Raw genomic sequence first — 18972 nt, forward strand, 5'->3', positions numbered from 1 at the left:
ACAAGATTATAAATAGGAATAGTCATAAATTTTAGCTAGTTTCTTTTTTTCTTTTTCTTTTTTTATATAACTAAATAATATCATAACCAAAACAAAATAGAAAATACACATTGTAATTAATGAGCTAAAGATTGGATATAATATTGGTATAATGTAACAAGCAAATTCGATGAATTGGTATCCCCCGCCGAAAGGGTTTGTGGTGAGGAATGGCAAAAAGATATATCCGGCAAAAAGTTAAGGATGTTAATAAGAAGCAAATAATTTCATTAGTCAAAATCAATTTAACAGAAAACAAATGTTTAATTAAAGAGTACATAATAAATGTACGATACTTTGATCCTGACTTAAGAATTTATTTTGAATGGGATATGCTTACTGTAATAAGCTTAGCTTTTAAAATTAAATGCAGTTAATTGAAATGTGAACTTGAAGTTTAACTGGAATGAAATATTGTCTTTGAGTGGTTTGGCACCAGGTGTTGCTGTTTTTACATGTACATTTGAACTTAAAAGATCAGATGTCCTTAAGAGAACACAGGTAAGATATCTTGAAATGGCTGAGGGCAAGGTTTGTGCAGTCACAACTTAACATGTTGAAGGTTTGAACATTTAAAAAAAAAAAAAAAAAAAAAGGAATGGAAATATATATATCTATATATAGATATATGTATATATTTATTTTTTTAGGGGGTGGGGGTGCAGGGGAATGGGAGAGGAAACAAAATTTCACATGTTGATTATAAATATTGATTGAAAATTAAAAATTAAAAAAAAAAAAAGGTAAAAGGGTGAAGTTGGAGGGGGGGGGGGGGGGGCAGGGGGTGCATGATCAGGGGTGGGCATGACTGGACGGGGAAGTGAGGTGGGGGAATGGTACAACTTGGAAGGTTTGAAAAAAATCTAAAATAAGAAATGAAAAAAAAAAATTGGGGGGGGGGAAGGGGAGGGGGAGGGGGTGTGACCAAGGCAAGTGGGTGACCAGGTGTGGGTGCGCAACTTAACGTGTTTATAATAAGAAATTTAATAAAATTCTGCCAAATGGTAAGTTTGTAATGTACAAATATGTGGATTTTTAGACAATTAAAGGGCAATAACTCTGACGTTACAAAAAGAAATCCTTACAAAATTGTCTGTGCACAACCACATTATAGTGCTCTAAATTCTGTTAAAGTTTCATAGTTCTAGGTCAAATATGTTCAAAAGTTATGATGCAGAAATTGGCATATCTATAGATCTATAGTACCCTATATAGTTAACACTAGAAACTTCTAAGGGCCATAACTCTGGTGTTACTTGGGCAATCTGTCTGAAACTTGATGGGCCCCATAACCTCATAGTGGTGAACATGTATATGAAGTTTGTTTGAAAAAAATCTAAAATAAGGAATGAATTTTTTTTGTTTTTTTTTTTGGGTGTGTGTGTGGGGGGGGGGGGGGGGGGGGGGGGGGGGGGGGGGATAAGGGGGGGAGGTGTGTGATCAAGGTAAGGGGGTGACCAGGTGTGGGTACACAACTTCACATGTTTACAATAAATGTTCATGGAAAAGAATGAAAGAAATTTAATGAAATTGTACCAAATGGTAAGTTTGTTATGTACAAATATGTGGATTTTTATACAATTAAAGAGCAATAACTCTTAATTTACAAATAAATCCAAATGAAATTGTGTGTACACAACCACATTATGGTGATCTAAATTCTGTTTAAGTTTCATAGTTCTAGGTCGAATATATCAAAAGTTATGATGCAGAAATTGCCATATTTATAGTACCCTGTATAGTTAACACTAGAAACTTCTAAGGGCCATAACTCTGGTGTTACTTGGGCAATCTGACTGAAACTTGACGGGCTGCAAGAACTCATTGTGGTGAACATGTATATGAAGTTTTAAATAAATATTCCCAACCATTTCCTAGGTATGGCTCTGGACGGACGGAAAGACGGAATGATGGACGGACGGAAAGACGGACGGACGGACGACGCCAAAACTATATCCCTCCGACTTTCGTCGGGGGATAATAATGATTTTTAATAGGGATGTTTTATAGTCTCTTATAATTCCTATGAAGGAGTGGCTTTGTGTTATGTAAATTGTTTTTATCTGTAAATTGTAATGTACACAAAGATGAGACTCTAATAAAATATGAGTTGAGTTGAGTTGTATAAAATGATGTTAAACTGACGTATCCAAATTTTTAGAATTTTAATTACATGCGCATTATACATTTTCAAGACAAAAATCAGCCGTTGTTGTAACTAAGTCCAACAAATATTTTCTGGCTAAAAAAGGCACATTGTTGGTTCACAATTAAATGCACGTGCTAATTACTAAAATTGCACGAGCTGACGACAATTAGGAAATTTAATAAGCTATTTAGAATACACTCGCTGTAAACAATAGGTATTCATAATTTAATGAAAATATGAAAAAATCAAGTTACTAATAGTACTACTACATTTTGAAATATGACACAAGAGAAAGGTTTTCAGTTTCCGCGATTACAAGCTTCTGTAGCCGTTTCCATGGTTACGGCACACCGCTAAATTTCTACGACCTATCTTAAAAGTCAGTTCTTCTTTTTCTTAATTGTTTTATCATAGTAAAAAAAGTTTTATATGATCATGATGATGGGTAAATGAAGTGTGGCAGATAATTTGAAAGATTCCTTGTATATTTGCTGTTCAACTTTCTGAAACTACCAGCCTGATATCTGAAAGATAAGAGTACTCATCATGTGAATGTAAGAACGTTACATTTATTATATCAAAATACACAAACCATTTGTTGAGTTTGGCAACGAACAACGTTTAAAGACACTGGCCGCCAGATTGTACGACAACTACAAAATGAGTAAATTCTTAAGTATCAGCAAATTATTCCAGTATTTCTTAATAAAGCTTTGAAACTCAATTACTGACAGACTGAATGTTATTGAAAAACAGGAGTACTTGTGTTTAACATTTTTTACAGCGTTTGTAAAGCTTGCTCGAGGTATATATTCAATTTAGCATACAACTGCTGTTCTTTTCACTTTTCGGGGGTGTTTTAGCAGAAGAGAAAACGTGTACTTACGAGAGATTCTCGCGTTCATGGGCTGTTAAAACACTTTTTGTATGCATTTTCCGATGCAAAGCGTAAACGTTTAGGTCCCAAAATGGGTAATTCAAAAGGAAATGATGTAAACGTGAAAGGCATCTCATTTCATGGTGACCTTGAGGGAGAATGTATGCATTTATAAGTTTTATTCGCGTTTTATACCAGACCTCCTTTAGCGCGTATCTATTCCATGCTCTACCGGGCTCGGGTACCAACCAATATTATCGGGATCCTGCAAATGTTATAACACAAAAAAAACATGCGTTATCTCTACATAAACTGCCACAATTATAGATACAAGTGGTGTACATGTAAAGACAGCCGGTAATTATTTATTGCACGGCGGCCCAGGTTCAATTCCCGAGTAGGGCATCTGTTTCTTGATTTGGCATTTATAAGATACTTTAAAAACAAAATGTATATTCATATGTAAATATATAATATGGCCAAATTTAATAAATAGAAAAATATTTTAGCCAAAATCTGTCGCCTTTACTGAAAACCCACCATAGAATAACTGTATTCTATTGTGTATGGTGAATTTGAATAAAAGATTTGTATCGCAAACTTTGCATTTACAGTTATAAACTCATGGTGACTTTTAATTTATAGACCATGACTTTTCTTGTTTACAAATCTGATATGTAAAGTCTCCGCACTAAGAAAGAATCTTAAATCGTCCACCAACCATTTTCGAAGTAAAGCTGCAATATTAACATGATTTTTAATAAAATGTAGGTCATTAGGTTTTGGTGTGTCTTTATAAATTAATCCCATAAAAAAACAGACTTTCATGAAATAAAAAAAATCAAATAATATAGAATATTTCTGAGTGAAATATCCGCTTTAAATATTGTGGACGAACTTTTCATCAATTTATGGTTTTAATTATTATTTCAAATTCAGGGTAAAGTTGCTACCATCTAATTAGCAATGGACCGCCTTCTGTTCATGCTTTCAGTGCGTGTATTCTGGCATTAGGCACAATTTGCCTGTTTCAAGGGAAGATCTACTGACCTCAAGAATTTGAGTAAAAAAGATCTTTCTTTAAATTTAAAGTTTGGTCATATCATTACCATTCGAATATGAGTTTTTGTTTGTAAACCATCTAAAAATGCTAAATAAAAAAAATGGGGGGAAAAGATGACCGCGTCGGGAATCGAACCTGGACCGCCGTGGCAACAAAATAGTACTTGCTGTAATACCGATTGCCATGGAAGAGTCTGTATACACGCTTATTTAAAGTTAGATATTTATAATAAGGACAATTTACCTCGAGTAAAGCGTACTAAACGAAATAATTTTCAATGTAAAATTAGTTAAACAAGTGTGCGTACAATAATCTGTCAATCAGTAATCAAGTTTCAAATCTTTCTTTAAAAAAAAGTCTAGATCTATTCTGAAACAAAAAGGATTAATAAAACCATTTTGATGTTTATCATTTAGATCTAGATCTAGATCTATAATAGATCTATATTAGCTGAAGTAGATCTATACACTAAATCACATTTTATGACATTGGGTACTGATAGTAAGATGTTTTTACCAGGAGAACTGAAAGGGTCAAAATAGGGTACATGACCAATTAGGCCTCTTGTATGTACATGTCTATTTGTAGAAATTCTAGAATACTAGTACGTGACATTACCTGCTGGAGAATGTGTATTTGTGCGCAGATTCCCATTTTGTTGTTCACTCCATGATCGTTCTTTTCAACGCGCGGATCAAAAAAAAAAATCTTGGTATGGAGGGTCATTAAAGTTCGCCAGTTTGAATTTCGCGGCATGTAAACATTCCATTCGGATACTCAGCATAGACAACGACCATTAAATCTATTTTAGAATAGAGCGTGAAGACAATGCTAACTGAATTACGAACAAGAGGTGTTTCAATTTGTATTCAACTTTAAAAAATAACAATAACACTAATGTAGACCTTATGAGTGCCAAACCCCCCTTAGCCTTTAATTTTTATTGTCTTTTTCGAAAAATTAGCTTTTTTTGGTTTTAATTTTAAAGTTTACTCAAGCAAAGAAGTATAAAATAAACAGAATGGCAACTGGCTGTAATCTCGCGTGAGCTCGTGTCAGAGCGTGATTCGGCGTTATCTTACTAAAAACAAACATCGGCGAGCATGGAGTTACAATTTGTACCTTTAAAACTACATTTAAAAACATGTTAGCTTCTAAAACAAAATTAGTTTAATGTGAAATGGTCTTATTTAGACATGAAGTACACGTTTTTGTTTTGCCACCGAAAGACGCGTGGTCATACGGTGATAATTATTTTACCGATGAATAATTCCTTTCGCATACAAAATGGCGCGAGGAGAAACGAGATCTCGTTTTTTTGTCACGGGAGGTTGGCGAGATTTGCTCTATATTCCTTTCAAGTTGCCAATCTATTTATTTTTATAGCTCTTTGACTCAAGTGAGTAATTGAGTATGCCACGCTACGCGCCTGATCGGGAACCTGGTGAGCCTGTCATAGAATACATTTAGGTTGCAGCATTTTGGATTGCACTAGATTCTGCTTCATAACCGGCATAATTTCCAATAATATTTGAATATTTTGTCTGACTGAATGGCAGAGCTCTGCTGATAAATAGAGCTATATGGGGTTTCTAACTCTATTCATAGCTAGTGTTGAAATATTGTTATCTTGGTATATAGGACTTTGGTCACAATTATTTTGAAACGACCCGCTCACTCCCTACATCCTGGAAAACTCCGTGGTGTAAAATTTCACTCCGTGACCGAAACAGTCATGCATGACTCATCTGGGGTCAAAATGAGGTCAGTGTATGGATGAATAGACGCTCGAAATTGTTAACGTATTTCAATAAGCGTCTGCACCATTTGACAGTTGGGCAAGGAAGATGTACCGACAATAAAATTTAGCTGTAAGAATGAAATTGAAATAAAACATGAAAATGGAAGATGGAATCATTGGAACTTACTGTTTTTGGATTAGCTCTTGTGTGTTTAACCATATGGTGCGTTAACTGGATTATGCACATTGTATCTTTGATTTATGGGTGAGTTACTACAGAATTTATCGCAAATATCACTTGTTTTCGCGAATTTCAGCTGTATTTTTTTTCAGAGGTTTTTGTACTTTTCTACATATTTTACAGATATTTCTGATATTTTTACAAACGTCTGAAATTAAAGCATTTTCAAGTTTCTTTCAACAAATGAAAATAGCCAGCAAGCGAATTATATTAATTAAATACATTCAGTTAGTTTTAAAACTTTTTGTTTTTATTTTTTTCCCGATCTGAGTATGTTACTCAGAATGCAGTAATTTTCCCTGATAGGGAAATGTGCCCAGCCTGTTTAACTTTAAAGTTAAGTTTGCTGGGTGAAGTTGCTGGTGTATATTGCAGGATTATTTGAAAAGTGGCCCCAATGAAAATTTCTTCCACATTTTGCAGTTTTCTTATAAAATTACTTATTTAACGTCTACGTTCCTGCAAGGGTTTTCACAAGAGTTATCATTGCCAAGCCTAGTTGTGCATATACGTCAACATTTTCCAGTTTGATGATTTTCAGCAGAGTTTCATCAAATTGTATGATGTTTTGGCTACTTCTTTCATATTATTGGGCAGATTTCCACCAAATCTTAAAGTGATCAATGCCAAGCCTCATTGTGCATATCAACATTTTCTGGTTAGATGATTTTCAGCAAAGTTATGGCCCTTGATTCATCAAATTTTTGACCATTTTGCAGATTTCCTTCAAACCTTATAGAAGTTACCAGTGCCAAGCCAAGTTATAAATATCATCGGCATGTTTCAGTTCAGATCTTCTGCATGGCCCTTCAACTGTCATATTTTACAGTATTTACACTACTTGCTACATACAGTTAAGCTGGATTTTACCCAAAAGTACCATTCTGGGGGTGAAAAACCCCATTTGAGGGTTTCTGGGAACATCTAGTTTCACCAAGCCTCATGAGTGACAAGTGTGAAGCATATTATGATCATGTTCTGATTAAAAGATTTTCAGTGGAGTCATGACCCTTGATTTGTCAAATTCTTTGATCTGTGCTACTTCTCTAATACCTCTGGTTGGAATTTCACCATACTTCACAGGAAGTACCACTTCCAAGCCTAGTTGTGCATATATCCTTCAGATAGTTATTCTCAGATCTGTGACTTACAGACTTTGAGATGTTTAATTGTAGGTGCACATAAAAGGTGTATTTTTTTTTTTTAAATATTAATTAATAAATCATCATAAGTTATTGAAATTAAATGAAGTTTTGTACACTTTTAGCACATTACTTCTTCTTCTTCTTGTCGTTCGCGTCTACACTGTCAGACCAGTAGCCTCGATTAAACTTGTGTTTGCCGAAGATCCTCAATGCCTCCATACAGTTTCTGGTGGATTGAGGTATCTATCGGCCAAGTCGCAGCTCGCTCCTGGTCATGCCTTTTACATCTCTGAAGTATATGCTCCGCAGTCTGATCTTCTTCACCACATAGACAAGTTGGTGATGATGTTACACATTACTAAATAAGATGAACTTTTCAATTTACTTTTAAAAGCTGTCAGCAGGGTTACTGCACAGAAATTAAAGTTGTTATATAAATACAATACATACTTCGGAATTAGGGAGCATGCTATTAATTTATATCAAATGTCTAAACAATTGTTAAGAGTGGTGTATATCAGTAGGGAGTACATACTTTTTATACTAAATAATATTTATATATACTACAGACTTGATAAAAATATCAATAGATACAAGATGTATAAGCTTACAAAAGTTTTAGTAACTTTTACAGAAAAATCTTACGTTAAAATGCACCAATGGCAGCAGCTGTTATGCTTTACTCAGTGAAACAAATGAAGGGAAAGAACATCCCTAAACACAATTATAATAAAAGTAAGAGTAAGTATTTAAAGGAAAGGAAAATGTAATGATAATATTAGTGCTGATGCATGTATGAAGCACACATAAACACAAGTCTACTCAGCAAAAAATAAAGCAACAAAAGGATGCTGAAGGCACATTGATCATTTCATCTGAAAGCAATCAGGGTCTACAGACAGGTATAAATCTCTTGTATGTAACAAAATTTGTTTGTTTTCTTACCGTATGTTTGACTAGACCTTAAACTAGGTATATTTTCTTTCCTGATGGAATAACAGAATTAATTTTAAAAAATAGTCCTGCAAAATAAACTGCTATTTTTGTATCAGTTGCTATTTGTCTCAGTCAGGGTCTATAAAATGGTTTACTCAGTTTATAATGTATTACATTGTAGGCATTTATAAAAGGGTTTTATTTGATTGGGTTGTGGACTTTAATTTTGTATAAAATGCAGTTTAGTCTGGAAATGATGTGCCAGTATGTGATTGGGAAGTCAGATTTTCTTTGTTTTGTATAGAAGGTAATAAGGTTATGTTTCACAATCGGGTCAGGTAAAGAGTCATGAATACGATTGTAGGACATTTGCCCCCCAGGACATTTGCCCCCCAATGAAAAAATGAACTGCTGGACATTTGCCCCCCAGTTGAAATGGCAGATAGGACATTTGCCCCCCACTGCTTATATTTGGAATGGACATTAGCCCCCCAAAATTTTTGTCTTATATGCCAGTATATATAACTGCATTTTTGGTTGTTTTATTATCAAAATTACTCTAAAAGGCAATTTTCAGTAAAAAAAAAGTGTTTTATTGATAATAATTTGATAAATATGTAAATTACTTTCAGGTGTTAAGGTAAATAATAGCCTATTATTGAGTAATAAAAGTGCTCATAACAGTGATGTAATTTCTTAATTAGTGCAATGTTTTTAACGCTCAAACTTGTTAATTTGGCAATTATCTACTACAAAATTGTATAAAACAAAGCCATTGTCCCCTAAAATATGACGAATGTCTTGTATCAAGTTCACAAAAAATCACTGGGGGACAAAACTATTGGGGGGCAAATGTCCGTTTCAGAAATAAGCACTGGGGGGCAAATGTCCTATCTACCATTTCAACTGGGGGGCAGATGTCCAGCAGTCCACTTTTTCATTGGGGGGCAAATGTCCTGGGGGGCAAATGTCCGGATCCCGAGTCATACATGTCTAGAATCATGATCCTGATCAAATGTCAAAGTAAATAAATACTGGCGTAATCTTTTAGATATCTGTCCTTTGAAAATTAAAATAGTAATGCACATAGTGATGTTTCAGAAGAATGCTAGTAGTGTATGTTTTTAGTATTTGTTTTCCTCCTTGCATTAAATTACCGGTACAGAAGTTTACAACACCTCTCCATTAAATACTTCCCTGCTACTACTTTAAATAATCCTACTTTATCTTTTCAGCCTATTGTAATTTTCTTATGAATAGGTATAATTTTTAAGTACTTATCTCATTGCTAGTATATCTAATGGCTATTCATATTTTCTTTTTAACAAAGCAAGTTGTTGATTATTGTAAAGCAATTTATTTCTATTGTACTTGACTAAAGTATATTAATCACAGTCGGACATGTGACAATGAGATAGCTTTTAGTCACAGTCAAGGTATGAAGTGATCTGTTTATTTGGTGTGTTCTGAAGCTTGACACAGAAATGAACTCTTTTATTTTCTGATATTTTTTCAATATTAACAAAGTAGTAAAAGGTACATAATTATAATTATAAGTTTTTATGTGTCAAGTGTCTAAGTTGTTTCTTAATGGTAAGAAGAGAATCCAATGATATATTTGATGAAACATTGATGACTTGCATTTGAAAAATGGAAAGCATAATTAGACAAACGAGGCGAGGGGAGCAGGGAGGGGTCAGCAAGGATGCCTGTGTGTGAATACAGAGCTGGCTAGCTCATGGATATTCCCAGCTCAAAGATATTCCTTATTTCTTAGTTTTTGTTTGTCCAAAAGTACAACTTTCTATTGATTGTATAGCATCAGTTCAGATCTGCTTCTGGAATTGCTAGAGTGAAGACAATGTCTGTTGGTCAGTGTCACAAAAGGGCCATTAGCAAAACATTACACTCATAACTGTGGTCATTTGGGGATAAGTGCATTGTAATTGACAATTAACAACATTTTTTCCATACCAGACTGACCACTCAACTATTAGTGTCATTACATTGATAAAATATCTAGATGGTGTCAAGATATGACACATGATACCTTGATGCATCAGAAGTATTAGATTTTTTTCTGTTCAGGCAGTTGCCATGGAAACATAATTTCCTATCTAGAAGTGTATCATTAAGATAGTATAATAATACCATTTGCAGACAAATCTTGTTAAAGGTAGTTATTAATAGTGATTTCTTAATACTTTCATATCACAATTACATGTATAAATTTTCTCCCTTCTCACAGAGGTCATTTATATGATTGATCACAATGTCAATGGAACAAGAAGTTGTTTTCTTGTATTTTGTGTCTCAACAGTTTTTTTTGGTTAAAATTATACAACAGCCTAATTAACCAGTCTTCCTGTATTCCTTTAGAAGCATTAGATTGTTCTCTGCAATTGAGACCATGTGAACTGGAATTCACAGGATCTGTGTGAAATTCATTGCAATATTGCTTTGACAAAACCCCTACTGTCGCTTTGACATGTATTATCAATAAACATTGAAGTAGATAAATGAAATATGATGTAATGTACCCCAGTAATTGACAGGTTTCTACTAAATATTATACCTGCAACATCTGGTAAATCATTGTTCAAAAACTTATAACTGCTACTTGTAATCTATAAACTTTAATACTGGGCTTGGTGGAATTGTTACCATAGGGTGTCACTCTGTCATTCAGTGGCTGCCTTCGTCAGCTTTGCCATTTGCAGAAGATCACTTTTTTACTAGTCACTATTAAAATGAGGCCATTGTCTGTTGTAAGATCATGTATAAAGGTTTGGAGCCCTTCAAGATAACCCTTCCATCCCTGTGATCACAATGGCTCATTCAGGCTTCAGTCATTGATTGCTACATAGATATATTGATTATTTATTGTACATCATATGTATCAGTATCAGCTAAGCATTGTGACAATATTCTAAGACGCTCCTCTTCTATAGACATCTTTATTTTGTTAAAAATATGTTGTCATTTTTCTTACAAACAGATATTTCACAGTGAGGTTTGATCCTTTCAGCCTTTTGTGTCAACGAAAATTGAAACAGCTGCATCTTCTTGGATCACTATAAATTGAGGACTGGATCACTTGTTTGTCTTGATTGCCTAATACATTTCTTTTGATCAAAAAATGGGAAAGTGTCCTGATTGGTTTATACATCCCCATTCATTTTACTTAGTTAGCAGACATACTCCCCCATTTAATTGTCTTGTGGTACATGACCCAATATAATTGGAATGTGTACAGAGTTGTAGCCGGAGGGCAAATGTTTAGCTATCAATGTGAAGATTGTAGATGTCTAACTGATACATCAGTGACAGTTATATGACCTTGACAGGACTGTCAGATCTTCATACATCTTCATTTCAAGACAGGTTCAGCATGACCACACAGCTTAAAGTGCAAACTATTTTGTTTACATTTTCAATTAGCGGGATAACAGGTGTAGGAGGAGGTTGCTGTCATTGTGAATTGTGAAAACCATATATTGTAATATGAACAGTTAATATCCTAGTACATGTATACTGTAAAACACTTATTATACACCAGAACTTTATTTTCACTAATATTTATCCGTTTCATCCCTTTCACGAAAAATTTGACGTCTGTATCAATGTTATACACATGGTACATCAAAATGCATTCAGATTTCACTTTTCACAGTGTTGCAAGTTCATTTTAATATGCAAAAAAATAGAACAGGGCAAATTTGAGCAAACTTGTGGAGCAAAGTTTTTGCAATAACCTCAGAAATAAAGTCAATATTGGTATGTGTCAAAGCAATACTTTATTACCTCACTGTTGTTTAGCAAAACCTACAAAAGGGTTATGAAATGTTTTGCCAATAATTAGTGATGTATTGCCAAAATGATTAACAGCTGTTCACATGTCATAGTTTAGCTGGCAGTTAATTTACACTTCCTTTCCCATGCTAAAGGTTAAAATATGTCACTTAAGCCAAGTATCTTCAAGTATTGAGGAACCATGTGGTCACAGAATCATTGTTTCTAGTAGATGTTTCAGGAAATTAGATCAAGAAAGAATTTATGTCACAATGTCTCAGTTATTAGCCAGTGTCAGAACAGCATCTGTTGTTCAGATCGTTCCAAGTTTCAGCTCATTTTCCCCATTCTATGATCAACCATATTAGACGTTTTAATAGTGGGTGTAAATTCAATGTTTTTAACTGCTTATGAAATAATCTTTAGTGAATGAATTTCTTTTGTTAGTCTTTTGGAGTTTACATTTCCCTTCTTTGTTTCTTCTTTTTCTGATCTTTTCCTGCTAAATTTTAATAGAGAATATTAAACAGTAGCCTTACTTATTTGGCTTATCGGGATGATGTTTTTTATGATCTGTTATTTAGTTTTCATCCCTCTGTGACAGGACAGCGACAGTCAACAGTAACTGTTATCATGCTCTAAAATGTCCTATTATTTGGACTAATAAAACAGCAAGAACTAAATGTATCCTGTTATAGTTGTCTTCTTCCTGGTTTACCTTCACAAGTTCAAACTGATTTAAATAGTAAACAATGAAATTTAGATAATTTTGTATGCAAATTTTTATCAAGTTCATTGCCATAAAATACATTTTGCAGTTCATTTTCATGAAGCTGCACTTGAAAAGTTATGACAGTGATTGAGGATGAAATTGACACTGTCAAATTAATTGGGTTTTTATAAGTACATGTATTCAGTGAAAATCTTTGGAACACAGTGACATTTTCCACAATTGAGAATACCAATAAAAACAGGGTAATAATAAAATATTCTTAAACTCAGATCAGACTTCAAATTCAAGATAATTGGTAATGAAGCAAATGAAGCAATGGACAATGGAAAAAGGAAAAAGATCTGATTTGAATTCTGTTAAAGAAACCGTTAATATTAAATGGCAATACATTTTGATATTTACAAAGATATATTTGATACATCAGGGGTTTTTCCTTAAAGGGGCTGTTAATAGGGCCTTCCCCTCAGAACATTTCCTTTAAATCATGCAGTTTTCCCAAAAAATTGACTTTACATCAGGTTTTTTTATTCCCCTTTGCCCAAATACCGAGCTATTTTTTACCACAAATCATAGGCCTGGGCCCCTTCCCCTCTTGGTAAAAAAAAAATCCCTGTAAATTAAACATGTATCTGTATTAGCATGTACATGTTGCCTACCTGTGGGGAAACAGTAAAGGTGGTTTATTTCGAATGGAAGGTGTCAGTTTTAAGGTTCCAGCTGTCTTGTTAACAGCCAAATAATGTTACTTGATCTCATTAACATGACATATGACATCAAAATGATTTTGTTGTACAAACAGCTTTAGGGAAAGTTTCTATTTCTCCATCTCATTCAGCTTCTAAGTTATCAGCCAATATTCGTTTGACAGTCTTTTTAAAATTTTAAAGACACTCACATTTTGTACAAAAAAAAATTTTCTGTCAAAAATCAGCTGTGAAAGTGACCAATGGTACAAACTAAATGAGGTAATGAATTTTGCAAGATATCCGAAGATTTTACCAAAGATATTGTGCATAAATGAGTAAACCATTGCAACACTTTTGAAATACTGGAAAAAATCAAAATTATTTCTCTCATCAAGCCAGAGGACATATTTAAACCCTCATTTACCTCAAAATTTAGACCTAAAAATGCACCAGAGGTGACCATTTCATGCCTGTATTTCAAATTTTTTCCAGGGGGAGAGCCCCCTGACACCCCAATAAAAGTTTCAAAAATGAATTGATGAAATAAACTATAAAATAATAAATTGTTGCAACATACGTAGTGTGTTGGAGAATATACCCGCTGCACCCCCACAATGCATCACTGACTTCAATATTTTTTGGCAAAAAAAAAATTAGGACCAGTGGAAACCCTGACATTGGTTAAATAAAATTGATGTATTTTAATTTTTTTTCCAGAAAATGTTGTCTACACAAACAACATGCAGATGTGATCGTCGAAGATCTACCTGGAATCTCAATCCTAAAACCTCTTGTTGGCATAGACCCAAACCTGTTCGAAAACCTCGAAACCTTCTTTAACATGAAATACCCAGCAGTAAGTACTTTCTTTCATTGTATTTAAAATAAGTTAAAAACTTTAAGAAAATTCTGAGATGTGAACCATAATATTATTATTATGCTCAGTGGCTTAAAAACTTCTGCTTTAGTTGTTGTGCGGCAGACCCAGTGGAATCATGGTTTGGTGTTTAGGCCTCTATGGCTGAGTGGTTAAGGGCACTGACTTTGACTTACCTCTCACTGTATAACTCAAGTGAGGAAACTGCTGGCTTTAGGAATGCCAGTTGTTCTGCCAACATGCATGCCTGTGCCTGAAATAATGCTTCGAGTTAAAGCTGTATAGCATTCCATATAACCTTAATTGTGTCTAACAATTATAGAGGATTTATCAATATTGCTCACATAAAACAACAATTTTAACAAACACAAGAAAAAATAACATGTTCCAAAACTTTAATTCCTGTCAATGTCCTGGTGAACTTAGTGCTTTATGTAGAGATAGTACCTAAGTTTTTCAAATCATAGGTATGAAGTTAAAAAGCTTTGAAATGAAGACAAATGTCCATATATTTCTTAAAAATAGATATATTGACAATATTTTAAGCAAAAACATAGAGTTATGAGCATTTAATATTTTCATGTAAAAGAAAATTTTGTGATCAAGGAAATGTAACTCTTCTTGAACCTGGAGAGCAGAAACATCAAAGGGACATAATATAGCGAATATTTTCTTCTTGGGTGCATTTGATTTAACAGTCAACTGTGATCTGGATTTCTAAATAATGATCCATGATACTGTGTGCTAAAAATATAGAACAACTGGAACAGTCCTTTAACAGCAAAAAGATGCTGAAGCAGAATGGAAATTGTTAAGCTGTAACTTGGACTCGAACCCAGGACCTCTCACACCTGAGGCAGACACTCTACCACTTCTCTATAACACTTTTACAGCAGTAGCTATAGCTTAGCAGTTTAAGTGCACCGATTACATTACGTGAACTAGAACAGTTTTGTGACAATAACACATAATCGGCCTACTCCGGATTATTGGCGTATTCGCTTTGTTACCTAAGGGCAATTTTCTTGTAAAGAAAAAATATAATCTAATGCTGTAAACATATTAATTGGTCAAAACTGCCCAAATTTCTCTGACGTGTTTTTTAGAGTATGAACTTACTAACTGGTAGTACCAGTGAAATATAACTTACACTGAATCTTAAATATTTGCCTTTTTAGTAGCTGGCGAATGGCAAAGACAGTGGGCTTTGTCCAAATATAAGCAATTACTTTACCAGTTTCGACAGGATATCAATTGATAGGAAATTACAGTTACAAACTAAATACCTTTCTGCAACACAAGGAGTCATTAGCATTCACTGTCAATCAGTATTATGACTAAGATCGACGATCATTCATTCATTCAAATAATTTACAGACAGTGTCCGTTGTTTTCATTTTAAATCGTAACCGGTGCTCTTGTAAAAACCACTTTTTTTTGAAAAATCGAAGAATGCGAAGAGCTATGGTACGGTCACTACTTTATGTTCACTCTAGAGTGTGTCAGTGTCATTGTATTTAATAGTCTTTAAGATGTATCATCAGCATCGGACCTTCAGTGCTTCATGTATATCACTGCTGTCTGAAGTTGCATCACCATTATCATTAGTGTTGACTGGTATTATAATTGGTCAGTTTGCTGTTCAGGATCAAAGGTAATACAACTTGATTCCTCAAAACTCGAGCATATGACTGGTTGTTTTTAGCACACTTTTGAAATGGTAGTGTTGCATTCTAGACTGGTCTCTAATGTTCCATGTGCAGGCTGCTTTCAGGTTTGGTATGTCTTGATGCAGAACAACATACATTGCTGCTGTTATGAAATACAATGTTAAAGTATGTGAACAATGATGAATATTGTAAAGTTTTGTAGTTTGTGATGAAAATTAGGGGGCATTAGGAAAGAGGAGTGTGCACTGTAGAGAATATTCTGCAGATTGTTTCTGCTATCCTAAAATCTGTTTTAGACACTTGAATGTAATGCATGCAACCACTTAAAATTCCAGACAGAGAAAATCTGATAATTAGTTAAATGCATTAGAAATTGATTTAGTTCAAATCAGTAAAATTGTTCATTGATAAAGTTACATAACTTAAGAAATGCATTGATAAATATTGCGGTAGGCCATTAAAACCAGGAAGTAATGAAGTACACTCAGATTCCCATAGAAAAAAATGACAGAAAGGAATTTTAGGAAGTCTTGTTAAAACAATTTATAGGATTTCAACCAAACTTTATATATAATGTATGATATAAAGGTGTATTGTATGCAGGAGTCCTGAAGGATTTTTCCCCTCAGAGGTTAAAAACCCTGTGCTCTGGCAAAGGCCCTCCATTTTTGAGGAGGGATTTTATGGGGAGTTCTGGTGGCATTTATCTCTACAAATGACCTCTCCTGTTGTATAGATTTTGTTGCAGTGGGAAAATGAACAAATATAAAACATGTGCTAGTGCATGTACTTTGTTAATGTGATGTTGTGTACCTTCATGTAGATATCCTCTTGGGTTTGTGTTTAATCAGAATGAGTGGCCACAGCCTGGAAGGCAAGAAGTGAACACTTTGATTTAATTAGATTATCACTGACTCAGTGGTACATCCTGAAAGCAGCTGATATATATTAACCTTCCTATCAAATATTTCTCATCAAAGATTAGATTGGAATTTCCGGGGCTCAGATTTTCTTGCCAATTTACCAATTTTCCCATAATATCATCTTCTCAGGGACAAACTATTGTATTTTTAGACTGTGAACTCAGATGCTTTGGCTAATTAAGGAGGCATAATTTCATTAACTTTGAATATAACATTTCACCCCCAGGAACTAAAGTTGTTTTTGGACAGGACCTAGAAATGATGAAAGAAGTTTATGGGAGTTGTAGTATACAGAATGGCAAAATGTTGGGTTCATTTTATGAAAAACAAAACAAAAACAAGACAATTATATTGCCAGGCAGTCAGTACCAGGAAGGCAATTAGCAGGGGTTGTTTGTGATGGGGTGAAGTTGAATGATGTTATTTGATTTTTGAAGACCTGTCTGTTGTTGCAGTGGGAAAATTGCCATACATTTAAAACAAAACCCACAGGCCTCTGCTTGAACTACTTACTGACCACTTTCATAGGACTGATTCGGAGATCTGTGCAAGCATCTTTAGAAAAGAATTAATTTGTTGGTCAGTATACAGATCTTTTCCTGTCGGCTTCAATTTAGCTGTTCATGTATACATTATGTGGAGATTAGAATCTAAACACATGTACAAGTTATTGTCTGTTCCCAGCTTGAGGGGGTGGGGAAAATGATGAAATAGATATAATTAATTTCTGTGTATCATGGGAAAACTCCTGGATATCAAGAGATGTTTCAGATATGATTATTAATTTCCAGCCTACCTACTGTAGTTGTGACATTGTATATATACAGTGGTTCTATGCCTGGTGTTTTGGAGAGAAAACTGCTGAGCAGATCTGTATATTTGAACAGATGTAGAGAATAATATATAAGTGAGAACATCTTGACATACCTGTGATAAATGTGATACAGTGCTTAATTACAGATGATCTACAAGATAGTTCATATGGTGCTAGTAAAAATATTCTGTCTCTCTGTCTGTTATGCAGGAAATTAATGTAAACATTAATAAAAAAAACACAGCTGTTTTTGCCAAATTATTATATCCCCAGATACTAGTATCTGTGGGCTGTACTGGATTCTGGTCTGTCAGTTGGCCTGAGCCCACATTTTCATACTTAGTAGGCTATTATTAATTAAGGAACATTAGGTAACTGTACATTTTCTTTGATGTCATTCATTCCGTAAGGCTTTTATGTGGCTATTTTTCTTTTACATGGCGAAAAGAACAATAGAGAGATGTAACTTGGCACAAATGTTTACCATCATGAGATGGAGTGTCATGCACAAGAACCTGGTCCCTAGGTCTAAGGTCAAGGTCACACTTAGAGGTCAAAAGTCACACTTAGAGGCCAAAGGTCAAATACAAGAATGACTTTGAATGGAACATTCCTTCTTCATGCATGGAGGGATTTTGATGGCACAAATGTTCACCATGTAATGTGCAAGAACCAGGTCCCTAAGTGCAAGATCAAGGTCACACTTAAAGGTCAAAGGTCAAATTCAAGAATGAATTTGTGCAGAGCATTTCTTCTTCATGCATGGAGGGATTTTGATGTAATTTGGCACAATTGTTGGACATCATAAGACGGAGTGTCATGTATTAAAAACCAAGTCCCTAGGTCTAAGGTCAAGGTAACAAAGGTCAGATACAAGAATGACAACTTTGTCCGGGGCATTTCTTCTTCATGCATGGAATTGTTCACCAGCTCTCAACGGACATATTTTGTGACTATGGCACCCATGTTTCTTTATATGTATAGGGAAAACATTTGTCCTTGTTAGTCCTTATATGCTAGACTTTTATCAAAAACCTTGTAATTATACTTGGTACCAAGTCAAGTTGTGCATGTGCAAAGCATGTTCCATTTGAATGATTTTTCACATAGTTATGGTCCTTCATTAATCTTTTCTTCATTTGTATGCAGAAAAAATTTGTCCGCGCTATTTCTCAGTCATTGTATGCCAGACTTTTATCAAATCTTGTTATTATTGTCATTGGTACCAAGTGTAGTTGTGCATGTGCAAAGCACATTCCATTTGAATGATTTTTCACGAAGCTATG

General features: G+C 34.3%; 1 protein-coding gene and 1 long non-coding RNA gene across 2 annotated transcripts in view; one reads left to right on the top strand and one right to left on the bottom strand.

Annotated features, from left to right (window-relative positions):
* LOC123523688 (uncharacterized) overlaps positions 1–18972 on the bottom strand; it is a 111896-nt gene that overhangs the window by 72773 nt on the left and 20151 nt on the right. The gene's annotated exons all lie outside the window — the stretch shown is intronic.
* The window catches only part of LOC123525546 (ceramide glucosyltransferase-like), a 67820-nt gene continuing 54786 nt past the window's right edge, over positions 5939–18972 (top strand). Inside the window, exons 1-2 of the mRNA XM_045304676.2 lie at positions 5939–6134; positions 14120–14258. Coding sequence (XP_045160611.1) covers positions 6037–6134; positions 14120–14258 — 237 coding nt within the window. The 5' untranslated portion in view covers positions 5939–6036. The remainder of the gene's footprint in view (positions 6135–14119; positions 14259–18972) is intronic.

This window comes from Mercenaria mercenaria, chromosome 3, assembly GCF_021730395.1.
Source record: "Mercenaria mercenaria strain notata chromosome 3, MADL_Memer_1, whole genome shotgun sequence".
In the NCBI taxonomy this organism is placed as follows: domain Eukaryota; kingdom Metazoa; phylum Mollusca; class Bivalvia; order Venerida; family Veneridae; genus Mercenaria; species Mercenaria mercenaria.